Raw genomic sequence first — 18,652 nt, 5'->3', positions numbered from 1 at the left:
GTCTTCTGGGGGACACACAGGTCCCAGAAGACAGTGGGGGGGCTCACCACACAAGAGGACATGACATGCTGCGCCGCAGCCTGGCTGGAACGGAAGTACACTTAGTACTTCAGAAAAGGTGGGTTCGAAACAAAAAAAAATGCCCAAAAACAAGTGATGGAGGGGGTCGTCTTTCCTTTAAGACAAAGTTCTAAAAGTGGGTGGAACTCTGCTTTAAAGAGTAATTCTGATGCTTAAGTTAAAAACCAGTATTTCTTGATAGAAAATTAATTAGAACCCCCAAACATTTCCCAATTTTTTTGTATAATGTGAAAGCTGATGTTACGCCACAAAAATCGTGGGAGAATCGTGATCTTTATTCTAAGGGGAAAAAAAACGTGATTCTCATTTTTCTTTTCCAAAATTGTGCAGCTCCTATTTTTACAATGAACATTGCTGATAATTGGCTTTTCCTAACGTGTAGCTATTTCTGTTTCTGAATCTGTGGTTTTTATTTTATTTTTTTTCTCTTCTAGGAATTTAAGGGAAGCAAAGGACAATGCTATAGCCGAGAAAGAGCGAGCAGTTGCTGCTGAAAGAGAAGCTCTGGCAAAATCTGATCAGATATTAGAACAGTAAGTAATGGTTTGTCGTGGGTAATTGCCAACTATACAAGTATTATATGTGTGTAGCAAAGAGATTGGACTATTGACAGTGCTATGTGGATTACAATCCAGCTACTGCCACACAAGATTGCGCCAGCAGGTGGCACTGTAGTTGTTATATGGAAGGGGGTCACCTACTTGTTGCAATACTTTCTGTCAATCGTTTTCTAAAGAATGTTTAAAAGAGGACCAAACGGTCAGATCTTGCTTTTATTTGTTATATCAGAGCAGCAAAAATGTTCCCACAGCTATGTATTGTGAGACCTACCCAAATGGATTTATTGAAAAAAATTTTTTAGGTAGGCACTCAGACCTCACAATTGATGATAAATCTGAAACGAATTGCACAATTCTTTTCTACCATGCGTTCCAGTTTAGCAGAAATGTACTTAACATCAGCAGGGCAAGTAACCACTGTAAAGATCCACCTGGCATATATTAAAAACATACATGACACTCTGCTGTAAGTGCCCCAAATATACTTCCGCTGACAGTTGAGAAGTTGTGATTGCACGTTATTTGTACATTTCCATTATTGATGGAGCGATCTTTAAAGTGGTGTTATACTCAAAAACAAAAAAGTATTATTTTGTAGCTTACCAAATATTAGATGTGGCAGCAGCATTTGTTTCCTTTTTTATACTTTTTTTTTTTTTTTTTTTTTTTTTTTTGGGGGATTTTTCAACTTTAACAGACCAAACTGTCTAGCAAAAGTGTCAGAGGGTTAGAAGGCTGGAACTAACCATTTAACACTGACAGGGGTCAGTACAATGATCAACTTTTATTCATGTAAACCACTCCCCTTTTATCTAGAAAGGCAGCAGCTGGGGATGTGTACACACCGTGATGCTTTGCTTCATGACAGAAATTATACCCCTTGTTGCGTTCGGGTACTAGAAACGCAATCTAGTCAAGTAAATGGGGGCCGCACTGCAAGAGCCCCACAACCGTCTGCAATGCACATGGTTGTCCGGCATTTAAATAGGTGATAAGGAGGCAATACAACGCCTCCTAGCCACCTGTCAAATACTCTCTGAAGATCGGAATGCTCTTCAGGGAGCAAGACAAATGTAAAAGAAGTTTAAAACCTTTATCCCAAAAAGAAGAAAGTTGTTGCCCTAGTTCTGCTTTAACCACTTACAGACCGGACCATTTTGCTGGTCAAAGACCAGACCACTTTTTGCGATTCGGCACTGCGTCGCTTTAACTGACAATTGCGCGGTCGTGCGACGTGGCTCCCAAACAAAATTAACGTCCTTTTTTCCCATAAATAGAGCTTTCTTTTGGTGGTATTTGATCACCTCTGCGGTTTTTATTTTTTGTGCTATAAACAAAAACAGACAATTTTGAAAAAAACGCATTTTTTTAAACATTTTTGTTAAAATAAATATCCCCCAAAAATATATAAAAAAACATTTTTTCCCTCAGTTTAGGCCAATAAGTATTCTTCTACATATTTTTGGTAAAAAAAAATCGCAATAAGCGGTTATTAAAGTTATAGCGTTTACAAAATAGGGATAGTTTTATGGCATTTTTATTAATAATTTTTTATTATTTTTTTTTTTTACTAGAAATGGCGGCGATCTGCGATTTTTATTGTGACTTCAACATTGCGGCGGACACATCGGACATTTTTGACACATTTTTGGGACCATTGTCAGTTATACAGCAATCACTGCTATATAAATGCAGTGATTCCTGTGTAAATGACACTGGCAGTGAAGGGGTTAACCAGTGGGTGGCAGTCTAGGTGTTAAGTGTTTCTAGGGGTGTGTTACTAACTGTGGGGGGTTGGGCTTTTATTTACTGAACACTGATCTCTTCTCCAATCACATGGAGCAGAGATCAGCGTCACTAGTTGCTAGGCAGAATGGAGAAATGCTGTTTACATGGCATTTCCTCCATTCAGCCGTCCCGTGAGACGATCATGCCCGCGGCGAACAAGTCCGTGGGACCTGCGACCGGACTCACGGGGTCCCAACCGGCACGCGAGCGCGCCGGCGGCAGCGCGCTCGCTATGGCAGGGTGGCATTGAAGATTGGACGTACCTGTACGCCAATATGCCTGCCCGTGCCATTCTGCCGACTTACATCGCCGTGCGCCGGTTGGGAACCGGTTAATACTGGTTCACAGCACAAAAAAGCACTTAAGATATATTTTCCGGATGCGTTTCTGCATGTGTAATTTTAACACGTTTTGACGCATTTCCGGATGCATTACAAATGCTGTTTTTTCCCTGTGTTCTTTTTCTGCTTTACTGGGGTTTGGTGCGTTTTTGATGTGTTCTGGTGCATTCCGTTACATTTTTCCGCGTTCCAGTACAGTCCAGTGCAGGAAAAAGGCGTCCTGGAACTGATTGCACTTGTGTGAACTATCCCATTGGCACCCATATAACATACTTTCTGTTTGGTTTACAAACTTTTTTATTAAAGTATATAAAATATATACATTGGTGTGACAAGATACATAAGAGTGGATGTCGCAAGTATAATCATGAGTCATAAGGCAAAAAGACAATTCAGAAGCTTACGAACCATCAGAAAACATGGGTCAATAATAGTACAAAAATAGATATATAGAGAATACGAAAGATATACCAAAGGGTATTGATCTCACAGATCATGGTAACTTATATAGGTACTATATTATTTTAGGACAGAAAAATATGTCTGAGTCTTCCAAGCCTCCCGTTTGCGATCAAACAGGTGCATTTTATCCTGTATATAGAATCCTTCCCATCAACAATACCCCATCAACCCTATCTAGGATTGAGGACAGGGAGACCGTTGGGCACTTCCAATGTAGAGCAATAGCGCATGAGGTCAATACACAAATGGTGTGAATTATTCTTTCCTTCCGGGTAAGGACACCCGGAATGGATAGGATACATTGAAATTGTAAGATTTAAAATTGTGCCTGATATTGCTGAGGCTATAGTGGAATTTGTTTTTCACGCCGAGGAAAAATGCCCACAGTCCCAAAAATAAGATTTTTACATCATACTTACCTGTAAAATTCTTTACATCGTGGGACACAGAATCAGGCTAATATTCCTTACCTCCTGGGTTATCATTCATCTCCAGGTGAATGGACACTGGTAGACCAAAGGTCTTTAGACAGGTAGTGAGCCCCTATCTAACCCCTCCCACACAGGAAGCACTTCAGTTTTGTAGCAAGCACTGAATCCTCAAAAAAAGAGGGGAGGGATCTCTGCGTACCATGATGTACTCAGAATAGGATTTTACAGGTAGGTAAAAATCTTATTTCCTGACAGACTCCATGGCAGCAACGTGTGGGTTAAGTCCCGCCTCCGCTACCCATAGGACACTACTCCCATAAATCTTTGCTCCCTGCCCCTGGCCGTGTTCTTTTTTTGTCCTCCTCCGAAGGACCCAGAGGTGGTCTTTCTACATGAAGATTTTTCATCCCCACGATCGAGGTCGGCCGGTCTGCGACTCTGGGTCTGGAAAGTCGCATTACTCCGCTAAGCCCTAGCTATTAGCAGGGTATGGAGTGGGCAGTGGAAGAGGCGCTGTGAAGAAGCCCATGTCCTGGCCACTGGCAGGCAGGCTGCGCATTGGTCGGATAGCCAGCTATTAGCAGGTGACCTGTTTTGCCCCCTGGAAAGTCCGGTGTCATCTTACCTTATCTTCGGCCGAGTGATCGATCGTGGTGGGAGTGGTGAGAGGTTCTAAAAGTTCTTTATGGCAGCAGTTTTTGTATTTTATTATCTGTCTTCGTTTGTTTCTGTTTGTTTGTATGTGCAGGCATGGCGGCTGGTTCTTCCGCGTTCCAGCCGCCGTTCTACTTCCGGGTTTGCGTTTTTGGGCGTACTGCGCATGCGCGAACGCGGTTGAGATCGAGGCTTGGTTTCGCGCATGCGCAATAGCGGCAAATTGCCGCTGTTTCGCGCACAGGCACGGCGGTGACGTCACAGGGGCGGGCTATTTAAATGTGGAATTAGTCTGCAAGCTTTGGGAATGCTTGCGGGCTGTTGCGGTGACTTCCCCCTGCCTCTGTGTTGCATCCACTGGTAAGTGGCATTCTGGGATAGGGAGGCTATCCCTTCCCTGTCCCTTGCACTGATCCCTTGTCATCTTTTCAGCGCGTATGGATATCGCTGAGGACATGGATTCCTTACCGCCTGTTTGTGGCCAGCCCTCTCATAAAAGGTATTTCTAATGATCTCCTGAAGGTCTGGTGGGGGAGGGGTATTTATCTGTTAGCTCTGTCCTGATGTCTTGTCTCTGTGGTTTCTTGTCTTGTTCCTTTTTCAGCCCTTCCAGGTCAGAACAGCATCGCAGCTCTCATAGAGGGAGCGACTCCTCCAAGTCGCATCACCGGCACTCCTCTTCCAAATCTAAACATTATGGTTCCTCCTCAAGATCAGGACACCGTAGTGAAGAAAGATCGCACTCCTCGAGGACTCAATCTAGTCACTCAGCTAGTGCCTGTTGGGGGTGCAGAGCTCTTGTACCGGCAGGAAAATCTTTATGCGACCCTTGCTACGCCAAGGCTTCCAATGAAAGGGGTGACGCGGATCAACAACTTAAAACCCTGGTGGAAAAAGTTGTTAAGGAGTCCCTCAGAAATATTGAGGGCCAGTCCTATGCTCCCCCGGCAGAGCAGCCACTTTCTCCAGGAAGGGAGACTCAGCTGCAGGATACTTGGGAATCCTCTGCGCATAGCCACCCCTCAGCTGCCATATCTGACAGTGACTCTGATGAAAGTGATCCCTGTGTGGGCTTTGATTTCGCTCCTCTGGTCAGAGCTGTTAGAGAGACACTGAACTGGGAAGATTCTGTGGCTGCTCCTTCCAAACGAAGAAAATTCTTTAAGCAATTAAAGAAGGAACGGATTAATTTTCCTTTTATCTCTGAGCTAGGTGAGATTATCACAGATGAATGGGGCAAGGTGGAGAAGAAAAACTCCATGCTATCAAAGGTTTCGAAACTCTATCCTTTCAATGAAGAAGAGGTGAAGCATTTGGAGTCAGCGCCATTGGTAGACGCAGCAGTCATGAGGCTGGTGAAACATGTCACTCTTCCCTTAGAGGATACCGTGTCTTTTAAGGACGTTCTGGACAGACGAATTGATGCTGATTTGAAGAGAGTGTATCTCACAGCAGGAATGGCCTGTAAGCCAGCGCTAGCTCTGGCCGCTATGTCCAAAGCAATGGAGATATGGACAGATAGTGTAGATGAGACACTTAGAAATATCTCTGAAGATACAGCTAAGAGCTCGCCTATCCAAGAGCTTAGGCTGGCCTCCGCCTTTCTTGGGGAGGCCTCTATCGACATTATACGCATGGTGGCTCGGGTGATGCTTTCTTCTGTTACGGCTAAACGGGCTCTTTGGCTCCGCCCCTGGCTGGCAGACCCAGCCTCAAAACAAGTATGGTGCCGCATCCCCTTTGAAGGGTCCTCCCTTTTCGGCAATAAGTTGGATGAGGCTATTACCCGAGCCACTGGTGGGAAGTCGGGGTTCCTCCCCCAGGACCGGCGTTTGCAAGCCCAGAGAAGGTCTTTTCCAAAGAGACAGTACCAGGAACGAGCCAGGGAAGCTCGCAGTTACAGACCAGGCCGTGAATTTTCCAGGTCCTGGAAATCAAGACAATCCTCTTTTAAAAAATCTACAAAAAGTGATTTGAAGGGAGAGAGGGAACCAACTAAATCCTTTTGAGGTTGGGCCCGCTCAGACAGGGCAGGTGGGGGCTCGTCTTTTCCACTTTCGCCATGTCTGGGCGGCCTCGATCCAAGACTTCTGGACCATCAAGACCGTCTCCTCAGGTCATGTTTGGACCTTCAAGGAATCTCCCAGACTCAGATGGGTCCCCACCTCTCTCCCGGCTTCAGACGAAAAAAGGCTAATTCTTCTAGCCTACGTGGAATCTTTGTTGGCTCAAGGCGCCATTATCCATGTTCCAGTCATTCAGCGAGGCATGGGAATCTACTCTCCTTTGTTTATGGTCCGGAAAAAGAGCGGGGCCTGGAGGCCGGTCATAGATCTAACCCACTTGAACAGTTTTATCAAAAAAGAAAAATTCAAGATGGAGTCTTTATCCACAATTCAACAATCTGTCCAAGCAGGGGACTGGATGGTCTCCATAGACCTCAAGGACGCCTATTTTCATGTCCCAGTTGCAGAAAATTACCAACAGTATCTCCGCTTCTCCGTGGGCGAAAGCCATTTTCAATTTACTTGCCTTCCCTTCGGGCTATCAACTTCTCCTCGTGTATTTTCAAAAGTACTGTTGGCAGTGGTAGCTCTTCTGAGAACCAAAGGGATTAGTCTACATCACTACCTAGACGACCTTCTGTTGTTGGCTCAAGACAAGGATCAACTTCTGGTACACAGAAAGCAGGTCATCTCCACCCTACAGGAATTCGGGTGGATCTTGAACTTGGAGAAGAGCCAGCTGGTCCCATCTCAGCGGCTGGTGTTCTTAGGGGCCCTATTCAACACTGTCAGAGGCACCATCTCATTACCAGAAGAGAAGTTGTCAGTGGTCAGGGACAGAATCCGTCCAGCCCTCTCTGCCTCTCCTCTCCAGGCTCTCCAGTGCCTGAAAATTATAGGCACTATGGTAGCGACAATCCCGATGGTGAGGTGGTCACAGTGGAGGATGAGGCCCTTTCAGAAGGGTTTCCTTCATCAATGGTCAGGCAGCAAAACCCAGCTGATTCGGATCACCTTATCCATGAGGAATTCCCTTCTGTGGTGGCTCCAACGGGAAAATCTCTGCAACTGCCATTCCATTCTCCCCATCTCATGGGTCACCATAACAACAGATGCCAGCAACAGGGGTTGGGGCGCCCACTGTCTGGCGGAAGTGGCTCAGGGCACCTGGATTCTCCCCTCCAGAGGGACGGTGTCGAACATCCTGGAGTTAAGGGCAGCCTTTCAAGCTCTGCTAGCCTTTCGGCATCTGATTTCGGGAGCCTCGGTCTCACTCAGGCTAGACAATACCACAGCAGTGGCGTACATAAGAAGGCAAGGGGGTACCCGAAGTCTATCCCTTCTCCAGGAGGTGGAACCGATCATGACCTGGGCTCAGAGGAACCTGAAGGATCTGACAGCATTTTATGTCCCAGGGATTCAGAACGTTCAGGCAGACTTTCTTTCCCGGATACTTCTGGACAACAACGAGTGGTCTCTCCACGAGGAAGTGTTCAACTGGATCCTGACAATGGGGCTCTCCCCAGAAGTCGACCTGTTTGCCTCCCCTTGCAACAAAAAACTGGAGAAGTATTATTCAAGGTACAGGGATCCTCAAGCCTACGGGGTGGATGCCTTGACAGAGAAATGGTGGTTCCACAAGGCCTATGCCTTTCCCCCAACTCCTATTATTCATCAGTTCCTGAGGAGACTCAGGTCAGAGACAGCAGAAGTGATAGCCATAATTCCCTATTGGCCCAACAGACCCTGGTTTCCGCTTCTGATGCTCCTCAGTGTCAGGGATCCAATTCCTTTACCATCCAGGCCAGACCTTCTGTCTCAAGGGTCGAGATTACATCCTTGCCCGGATCACCTGCGCCTAAAGGCTTGGTTTTTGAAAGGGGACGGTTGAAGGCTTTAGGCTGTCCTGAAGAAGTCATTCCCACTCTTCTTAGTGCTCGAAGAAGCAGTACTAACCGGGTATATGAGAGAATTTGGGCGAAGTTTGCAGATCACTTGTCTTCAAGGTCCAGTTCCTGTAATACCCTGACAGTCCGGGACGTCTTAAGCTTCTTGCAATCAGGATTGGATATCTCCCTTTCGGTTAGTTCTCTCTGGGTCCAGGTTTCAGCAATTTCAGCTTTTTCTGGAGTCGCATGGGCCAATCATCCCTTGGTCTAACAATTCTTCAAAGGAGCAGTCAGGCTTAGGCCACAAAGGAAGCCTAGATTCCCCAAATGGGACCTTCCATTGGTTCTAGATTTCTTCTCTCAACTTGACAGAACACTCTCAATCAGAGAATTAACCCTTAAAACATCTTTTCTGGTAGCCATAACTTCGGCGAAGAGAATCTCCGAAATTCAGTCTCTAGGTACAAAGGAACCTTTTTCTCACCTTCTTTCCAGATAGGGTAGTCCTAATTCCGATGTTGGGGACAAACCCCAAGGTGACCTCTGTTTTCCATGAAAACCAGGAAATCACTCTTCCTACCTTCAATTCTGCTGGAAGTCAAGATCCACATCCACTTGATTTGGGAGTTACTCTAAAACAATATCTGGATATTACAGCTTCTTTTCGTCAATCTGACTTCCTCTTTGTACTATTTAACGGGAAAAGTAGAGGCGCCAAGGCCTCCGTTAGATCCATCGCTGCTTGGGTGGTTCAGGCAATTCAATGGGCTTAGAGAGAGAAGGGCTTGGCTCCTCCTGAGGCGGTTACAGCTCACTCTACCAGAAGTCTCTCAACCTCATGGGCAGCTTCGCGCCACGTTGCACCTGATGTAATCTGCAGAGCGGCCTCCTGGTCTTCTATTCATACTTTCATGTCTCACTATTGTGTTGAGCCAGCTTCTTTATCCTCTGTTGATTTTGGTTTGAAAGTCCTGTCGGCCGACAGTGTTAAATAAATCTTTTGTTCAGCATTTTTGCCCACCCGGGTGTGTTTGGCGAGTTATTTCCCACACGTTGCTGCCATGGAGTCTGTCAGGAAAATGGAAAATTCCTATCAAAATACTTACCGTAATTTTCCTTTCCTGATGGACTCCATGGCAGCAGGAGTTCCCTCCCAAATGGCTGGAGTAGGCTAGTTACCGAACACGGCCAGGGGCAGGGAGCAAAGATTTATGGGAGTAGTGTCCTATGGGTAGTGGAGGCGGGACTTAACCCACACGTTGCTGCCATGGAGTCCATCAGGAAAGGAAAATTACGGTAAGTATTTTGATAGGAATTTTCCATTTTTCTTCTTCATACATCATGGGACACAGAGTCCAGCTAATATTCATTACCTGCTAGGACGTCCCAGAGCAATAGCCTTGAGGGGAGTGAGACACCCTGCGCTGTACACTGCAGCCGAAAGTTGAATCCTCGGCTGCTCGAACATTCACTTGACAATATTTTGTGAACGTATGCACTGAAGACCAGGTAGCAGACTTACAAATCTGAGCCACAGATACCTTATGGCGAAAAAGCCAAGGAGGTTCCTACACCCCTGGTAGAATGAGCTCTCACCTTAAAGGGAGGAGTTTTATGTTTCAGACCATAGGCCTGTTTACGGACCCAATTGGCAATGGAAGCTTTGGAAGCTGCCTGCCCCTTCTTGGGTCCTTTTGGTAGAAAAAAAAAGTGATCCTCGAATCTCCACTGATCTAGACAAATGTACCTTGACTGCCCGGACAACGTCCAAAGAATGCAGTTGTCTCTCTACCGCCGAACGAGGCTGGGAGAAAAAAAGGCAAAATAATGTCTTGATTTAAATGAAAGGCCAACACCACTTTTGGCAAAAAGGATGGAACCGATCGTAACACATGTCATGGTGAAAGATCAAGTATGGCTCCCTGCACGAAAGGGCCGCCAACTCCGACACCCTTCTAACGGAAGTGATAGCCATCAGGAAGGCTAGCTTGTGTTAGAGCAAGTCTAATGGAATTTCCTTAATAGGTTCAAATAGAAAATCTAAACAAGTTTTCTCCTCTATAGGGGGGACTTTCAAGTAGGATGAATCGCCAATGAAATATAAAGCATGTATTAAAAAGTATTTAAAAATTCTACTTTTTAATACATGCTTTATATTTCATTGGCGACTCATCCTACTTGAAAGTCCCCCCTATATAGGAGAAAACTTGATTCAATTTTCTATCTTTTTTGGGATGAGGTTGGGGCTGTGACTTGTAGCACTTTTTTAAATTTTTCATTTTTTTTTAATAGGTTCAAATGGTTGTTTCTGTAACACAGCCAACACCAAGTTCAAGTTCCAAGGACACATAGATGACCTAATGGGGGGGGGGGGGGGGGGAAGCAAGCGAGTTGCCCCCTGCTTAAAGGTTTGGATCAGTGAATGGGAGGCTAAAGGCCTCTGGAAGAATACCGCCATCTGGTTAATACCTTGAAAGGCGGTTTCTCTAACTACTAGATATTTCATACTTTTGCGCAAGTTATCCAGCATTATATCCCAATCTTTTGGAGTAAACCGTGCGCCACAGTCAACTTCCCATCTATAACTTACTTTCAATGCATTTTGATGCAGAAAAAAACGCACTGGACTGCATGTAGTGTGAACTAGCCTTAAAGGGGTTGTAAAGTCTAAACCTTTTTTACCTTAATGCATTCGTTGCATTAAGATAAAAAATGTTTAGGTGTCTGCATCGCCTCCTCAGCCCGCTTTATTACCAGAGACCCCTTATGATCCAGCGCTGTGGATGCCCACAGATCATTTCTCCCCTCACTTCCGGGTCTCTCTGGCTTTGGTTTGGCACCAGGAGCCATTGGCTCCCAGTGATGTCAGTCAAAGCCAGTAATGATGGAGCTGGGGTGGGGCTGAGTCCCTCTGTCTGTGTCAATGGACGCAGCAGAGGTACTAGGGTGCGAGCACTCACGAGTGCCACTTCCAATGGGGGCACTGGACAGGGTGAAGGGGCCAGAAGCACCGGCAGGCGACACGTAAAGAGGAGGTTCCCCGCTGCTCTGAATCTGCTAGTGCATCTAACACTATCCTCACCCCATACTGACAATCCTGCTGTCCAAGGATGTATCCTCTAGTGGAGAGGAGACATCCAAACAGGAAGTGTTACTGCCTGACTCATCATTTTTATCAATAAAATTTCAATAAATTTGATTTTTGTTTTGGGGTGTAACCGTGCTTTAAGCTTTTTCACAGGTTCCTCTACTGTCTATTGCTCTGAAATATATGACCAGTCTAAAGTGCCAATGAGCATACGATATCTAAATCTGCCTAAAGGCATTGTACACTTTTTCAAATGATTTTTTTGTTTTGAGGTGGAATTCAGAGATAAACCTAACTGCTCCTAAAACTATCCCCCCCTCTCCTAACACCTATGCATATTAACTCGCTCCAGTCCACTTACGTGATCCTGCTCCACATGTCAGCCAGCATTGCTGCAGGGAAGACGATGGAGCACTGAACAAACACAAAGGAGAAGAATGTGCAGCACAGTGGCGGCATCACAAAATCTCACTCCAATTCTTTTGAGACTGGCAGTTTCAGGCCTATAGTATCTTAAAATCTCATGCAGCTAAGAGACTGAAGACACGGAATTGCTCTGCGTTGTCAAGTAGAATTCAGAACAACTGGTTAAATCCAAGGTGGTTTCCTTTCAGTTCCGGCAGGTTGACACTTGCCCTATGTAGAGAAATCCACTTTGACTTTCAATGCCTAAGAAGCTGCCCCAACACAGCACAACCATGTGCATAATATGCTGTTGCAACGTGGCTCCATTTAGTTGAATTGGTAGCATTTGACAGGTGGTACAAAGCACTGCGGCCACCGCATTAATTTACTCTCATCCACTGCCTTTGCAGCTTTAGGGGAAGTACTGTAGATGGGGACAATAAAAACATGGCTCAGCCACCTGTTTTTTTAACTGCTCCCAAACACAAATGTTAGCAAGGCCGTATGCTTATTGAAATATGCTTTTCTAATGCTAGATGCATGTACGCCAGCACTGTGTGTTGATAATTACCTGATAAGCAGGTATACCTAAGGGTAGGTGCCACTGCAAATACATCTTCTGAAAATACTGGTTCTCTCTGCATCTTGATTAGTAACAAGTATGCAGATTGTAAGTATTACATTTTCTGATCTGCGTGCCTGTTTGTGGTCAGAAACAGCCAGGAAACTAGCATTCACTGCATTTCTAAGATTATTAATAGCTTATGTCCATCAGGTGCATTGTTTACATTCCATCTTTTTAGTTTGAAGACCTTTTGGAATCCTAGTGGTATTCTTGGTATGGTAGACTAGACCCATCACACACAGGAAACCGAAAACCTTTAAAGAGGTTGTAAACCCTGTTACACCACTTGTACCTACAGGTAAACCTGCATGGTTTAGGATATAATTGCTATATACGCTTCTACCGACATCATCAGTGCATGCACCCTGAAGAAACGGCTTGCTCGTGCCGTTTCTTCAGCAGCGTGCTGTTACCATAGCATACGAGGGAGTGGTGTCATGGCAGCATATGCAATGCATACTAGCTCATTATGCCTTTGTCTTACAGGGTTGTTTTTTTTTGTTATTTTTTTTTGAAGGGGGTTTACAACCACTTTAACAAACTGGGAATGGCTTGCATCCCCTTATAATGGTCTGCCTACGTAAAAAGACAGCACATCCGGGATGATAGGGCTTTTGTTACCAATCTGATTATACTTTTCAAATTTTATTATTGTTTGTAGATGTTACTAGAAGATAAAAATGAAAAAAGGTAAAGTTTTAGGCTAAATTCACACACTGGGGTTTATTTACTAAAGCTCTGCATAGAAATCAATTAACTTCAACTATTTTATTTCTTTTTTCTTTTTTTTTTTTCTCCATCAAAGCCTAATTGAAGAAGCTGATTGGCTACCATGCAGAGCTGCCTGTTTTTCCACACTAGATCATTGTTGGGGCACATAGAAAACAACTGATTACAATTTTTTACACTGCACCACACACACCAGCCACTGATGTGAATAGACCCTTTAAAGATATTTTAAACCCCAAAAAAAAATGTAATATATTGCAACTTATTAGTCATTTGATGTGGTGACTACTGTTTTGGTTTTATTTATTTTTTAGACTTTTTTCACTCTATCTTCCCCTGGGGATCTGGTCAGTAAGGCCTTATGCACACTGGACATTTTTGCAGCTGTTCCTAGGCGCATCTGGCTTTTTTTTCCCTGCCTCTAAATTCCCCTGCATGTTAGCCTATGTGTCCATGCGCACACAGGCTTGCAGTAGAGTTTAGAAACATTGGTGAAACAGGGCTTACAATAAACCACCCTATGACGCCTTCTGTATTATATAGAAATCGCTTTCATTCTTTTAGGCCAAAATGTAGTCTGCTACATTTCTGTGGTAAAAAAATAACCCAAATCAGTGTATATTATTTAGTGAAAATTATAAAGCAATTTTACTCAACCAGGGTTCCATGAAACCCTAGGGTTCCTCCAGAGGTTGCTAGGGGTTCCTTGGACAATAAGCAATTTCTGTATAAGTGCCCACTGACACCAATGCTATGTAAGGGGGTAATTCTTTCCAATGTCCACAAGTGTAAGGAGCATGCTTCCAGCTGAATATAACATATGTTGTAGATCTAGTCATTTTTAGCAGGGGTTCCCTGAGACCGGAAGTTATTTTAGACCCCTTTCACATTGGGCGCTTTTCAGGCATTCTAGTCCTAAAATTAGCGACTGAAAATCGCTTCTCAAGCCATTCCAGTATGTAAGCCAGAGTGCTTTCACACTGGCGCAGTGCACTTGCAGGATGGGAAAAAAAAGTTCTGCAAGCAGCATCTTTGGGGTGGTGCGGGAGCAGTGTGTACACCGCTCCTGCACTGCCCCTGCCCATTGAAATAAATGGGCAGCGCTGTTAAGTGCCTGCAAAGCACTTCAGCAGCACTGAAACATGGATACTATTAACCCTTTCTTTGGCCGATAGCGGGGGTTATGCCCCGCTAGCGCCTGAAAAGCCACACTATAACAGTGGCAGAACAGTGGTAAACCGCCACTAAAACTAGTGGGGCTTTACCGCTATTACCGGCACTGCCCCAGTTTGAAAGGGGCCTTTAAAGTGGATGTAAAACCCATTCATGAAATCTGACCTGGGCACATATATCTATAGTATTTACTTATCTCTCTCCAAAGCCCTACGTCCTGGGGCTTTCTGCTGCTCCATTCTTTTTTTATCAGCATGATAACGTATGACAAGTTCTCAGGAAAAGGAGATAAAAACCGCTGGAAATTTGTGTTGGGGAGCGACAGATAAGCAGAGAACATGTCTATTTACAGCACAGCTCTGCAAGTTTCTTTATTCCTTTGCCTATGTGGAGTCCAGGCCGGGGGGTGCCTTTCCTCCAATCAGCTCACACACAGTGTATGCCCAGACTCCCCTCCCACCGCTGAAACAGGAAGAAAAATGTCTAACACCATGTGCACTTTCTTATGAGTGTAGAAAGGGGAAGGCAGTAGATGTACATGTACAATTTGTGGAGGGAGATTTGTTTCTTCTGTGTATCATCTGAGGCTGTTCACTTCACTATATATAGATAAAGAAATATTTATTATCATGATGTATTGATGACTTATCTTCCCCTAAAAGGCCAGGACCATACAAATACCTTCAAAATAGCCCCCTTTTGGAAAGTAGACACCCCATGGTATTTAGTAAGTGGCACAGTGAGTTTTTTATTTAAAGGATGGGTTCATCTTTTGGAACATGTTACATGTTCCATCTGATTTTAGGGTAGAACATGTAACTAACATGTTCCCGGTGCTTCAACCTCCCAGCAGCAGCAGTACGGGGAGACAGTCCCGGTGTGTATGAATGAACTCCAAGCCCTGACATCCTTAGCGACTGTCAGCTTTTAGTTCTCAGTGGAGTGCTGTTGTAGTTCATTGAGTCTAGCCATCGGAGTATCGGCTTACCCGTACTGACAGTTTGCAGAAGACCTGCATGGCATCAGTGATCTGCTGATCACTGGTGCAATGCTTTACAGGCTCCTGCAATAAAAAATGATGTCATTTTTTTTTACCTGCCAAAAAATTGCATTTATTCTTTTTTTTTTTTATTTATTTTTTTTTTTTATGAAGAAAGACCAAATGAAATATGTTTTTTCCTTTCACAGTTTTTGTACAGCATCATCTGATAACTGGTGTGACGGTGATCAGGGACACTGGCTTTTGGCAGTATACAGTATCTCACAAAAGTGATTACACCCCTCACATTTTTGTAAATCTTTTATTATATCTTTTCATGTATCAACACTGAAGAAATTACACTTTGCTACAATGTAAAGTAGTGAGTGTACAGCTTGTATAACAGTGTAAATTTTCAGTCCCCTCAAAATAGCTTGCACAGCCATTGTTGTCTAAACCACTGGCAACAAAAGTGAGTACACCCCTAAGTGAAAATGTCCAAATTGGGCCCAATTAGCCATTTTCCCTTCCAGTGTCATGTGACTTGTTAGTGTTACAAGGTATCAGGTGTGATTGGGGAGCAGGTGTGTTAAATTTGTTTTTATCGCTCTCACTCTCATACTGGTCACTGGAAGTTCAACATGGCACCTCATGGAAAAGAACTCTGAGGATCTGAAAAAAAGAATTGTTGCTCTACATAAAGATGGCATGGGATGTAAGAAGATTGCCAAGACCCTGAAACTGAAATGCAGCATGGTGGCCAAGACCATACAGCGGTTTAACAGGACAGGTTCCACTCAGAACGGGCCTCACCATGGTCAACCAAAGAAGTTGAGTGCATGTGTTTAGTGCCCAACATCCAGAGGTTGTCTTTGGGAAATAGACGTATGAGTGCTGCCAGCATTGTTGCAGAGGTTGAAGGGGTGGGGAGTCAGCTTGTCAGTGCTCAGACCATATGCCGCACACTGCATCAAATTGGTCTGCATGGCTGTTGTCCCAAAAGGAAACCTCTTCTAAAGATAATGAACAAGAAAGCCCCAAAGAAAAAACAGTTTGCTGAAGATAAGCAGACTAAGGACATGGATTACTGAAAACCATGTCACGTGGTCTGATGAGACCAAGATAAACTTATTTGGTTCAGATGGTGTCAAGCGTGTGTGGCGGCAACCAGGTGAGGAGTATAAAGACTTACAGTCAAGCATGGTGATGGGATCGTCATGGTCTGGGGCTGCATGAGTGCTGCTGGCACTGGGGTGCTACAGTTCATTGTGGGAACCATGAATGCCACCATGCACTGTGACATACTGAAGCAGAGCATGATCCTCCACCTTTGGAGACTGGGCAGCGGGGCAGTATTCCAACATAAGGACCCCAAACACACCTTCAAGACGACCACTACCTTGCTAAAGAAGCTGAGGGTAAATGTGATGGACTGGCCAAGCATGTCACCAGACCTAAACCCTATTGAGCATCTGTGGGCCATCCTCAAGTGGAAGGTGGAGGAGCGCAAGGTCTCTAGCATCCACCAGCTCCATGATATCCTCATGGAGGAGTGGAAGAGGACTCCAGTGGCAACCTGTGAATCTCTGGTGAACTCCATGCCCAAGAGGATTAAGGCAGTGCTGGAAAATAATGGTGGCCACAAAAAATATTGACACTTTGGGCCCAATTTGGACATTTTCACTTAAGGGTGTACTCACTTTTGTTGTCAGCGGTTTAGACATTAATGACTCCGTGTTATTTCAGGGGACAGCAAATTTACACTGTTATACAAGCTGTACACTAGAGTGTTTACTTTTTCCAAAGATGTGATTTTCATATGGCTTTGCTTACGCCCCAAGTCTCAGTGATGTAAAAGATTTTTTAATTGATTAATCGACTAATTATAATGCACATACAGATCTAACTACTTTTAGCTGATTTCCTTGCATTGCAACTCTGCATTAGTCAGTGGTAAATGTGGTATACACTATATACAATCACCCGACACTAGTTAGTTTCCACAATCCAAGGCTTAACTTCACAGTTCACACAAATACGTTTTAAATTCAAACTGTTGCGCTGACATAAGTAATTTTTTTTCCACAGTAGCGTGACAATCCCTCCACCTCTGGTCTAATTAATCACTACCACCTTATGGTATGGACCCCTGTGCAAACAGGTGGTCATGCAAGCGGGTATCAAAAGGGTTAACACAGACCATAAACTTCTCTCACGTCTCCTTAGATCTCAGCAAAGATGCCAGATCATGGGTAGAAAGAAAAGATCTAAGTGCTCACCGCTTAAGTATAAGATTTAATTTTTGTGTTCAAACACAAACTACTCACATAATGATGATATAAACACAGCATGTAAAGCCGACAATTGTGTTAGTTCCATAGGGCAGCAGCAGGTGACATCATGCATAGCTCCTCCCCTGTACGCCTTACGTTCAATCAGAACTTTGACGTCACCGGACTCCTCCCCCTTCCCTTCGGTAGCAGACAGAGGCACTTGGGGAAGGGGGGAGGAGTTCAGTAACGATGTCCGTGACATCACCGGACCTCCGATGGAACTCCCTGAAGCTGGTGGAGAGGTGAGTACCGATCAAAATAATTTTTATCAATCAAAAAAATTAATCGAGGAATTAATCTTTAAAGGAGTTGTAAAGGTTCATTTTTTATTTTCTAAATAGGTTCCTTTAAGCTAGTGCATTGTTGGTTCACTTACCTTTTCCTTCGATTTCCCTTCTAAAAATTTTTTTTCTTTGTTCTTTATCTGAATTTCTCACTTCCTGTTCCTCCTCAGTAACCTGTTCAGTAAGCTGTTCTGGCTGACTAAACACCGCTCGGATGATGGTGTGAAGTTTACTGAGGAGAAACAGGAAGTGAGAAATTCAGACAAGAAAAGAAAAACATTTAGAAAGGAAATCAAAGGAAAAGGTAAGTGAACCAACAATGCACTAGCTTAAAGGAACCTATTTAGAAAATAAAAACGAACCTCAACAACCCCTTTAATTTCCACAGCCCTAATGTATATGCCAAATTTCAAGAAGATTGGATAATATTTAGGGGTTGCACACATTGATCACTTTTATCAAAGCAAAGTCTGTGGGCTTCACTTGATAAGAAGTCATATACAACAATGCTGGATGAAAAAAGTCTGGTTCAAGGCTTTCTAGAAGAACGAGTGAAAATGGTTAACTACATCCAAAATGTCCTAAAAGACGGAAGTCATCCAAGAGAAGACTACAAAGAGTTATTACAACACTAGCTCCTTTACCTAGGAGGTTGGTGCAAAAACGACTTCAGTTTCAGGATCCCAGGGGCACTGCATCAAGCAAGGTGGATGACAAAGGCAATATATGCACTTAAAATTGTCCTCTTCACTTAACAGTTGAATATTCCTCAACGACAATTGGAAGGAATGAAACGGGTTGCACATTTTGTCAGCCTCATATAT

General features: G+C 44.2%; 1 protein-coding gene across 1 annotated transcript in view; it reads left to right on the top strand.

Annotated features, from left to right (window-relative positions):
* The window catches only part of PIBF1 (progesterone immunomodulatory binding factor 1), a 294,552-nt gene that overhangs the window by 83,878 nt on the left and 192,022 nt on the right, over positions 1 to 18,652 (top strand). Inside the window, exon 10 of the mRNA XM_077483123.1 lies at positions 516 to 614. Coding sequence (XP_077339249.1) covers positions 516 to 614 — 99 coding nt within the window. The remainder of the gene's footprint in view (positions 1 to 515; positions 615 to 18,652) is intronic.

This window comes from Lithobates pipiens, unplaced genomic scaffold (genome assembly GCF_037356315.1).
Source record: "Lithobates pipiens isolate NorthernLeopardFrog02 unplaced genomic scaffold, aLitPip1_a1.2 Scaffold_16, whole genome shotgun sequence".
NCBI classification, from domain to species: domain Eukaryota; kingdom Metazoa; phylum Chordata; class Amphibia; order Anura; family Ranidae; genus Lithobates; species Lithobates pipiens.
This window is presented reverse-complemented; position numbering and strand designations above follow the sequence as displayed.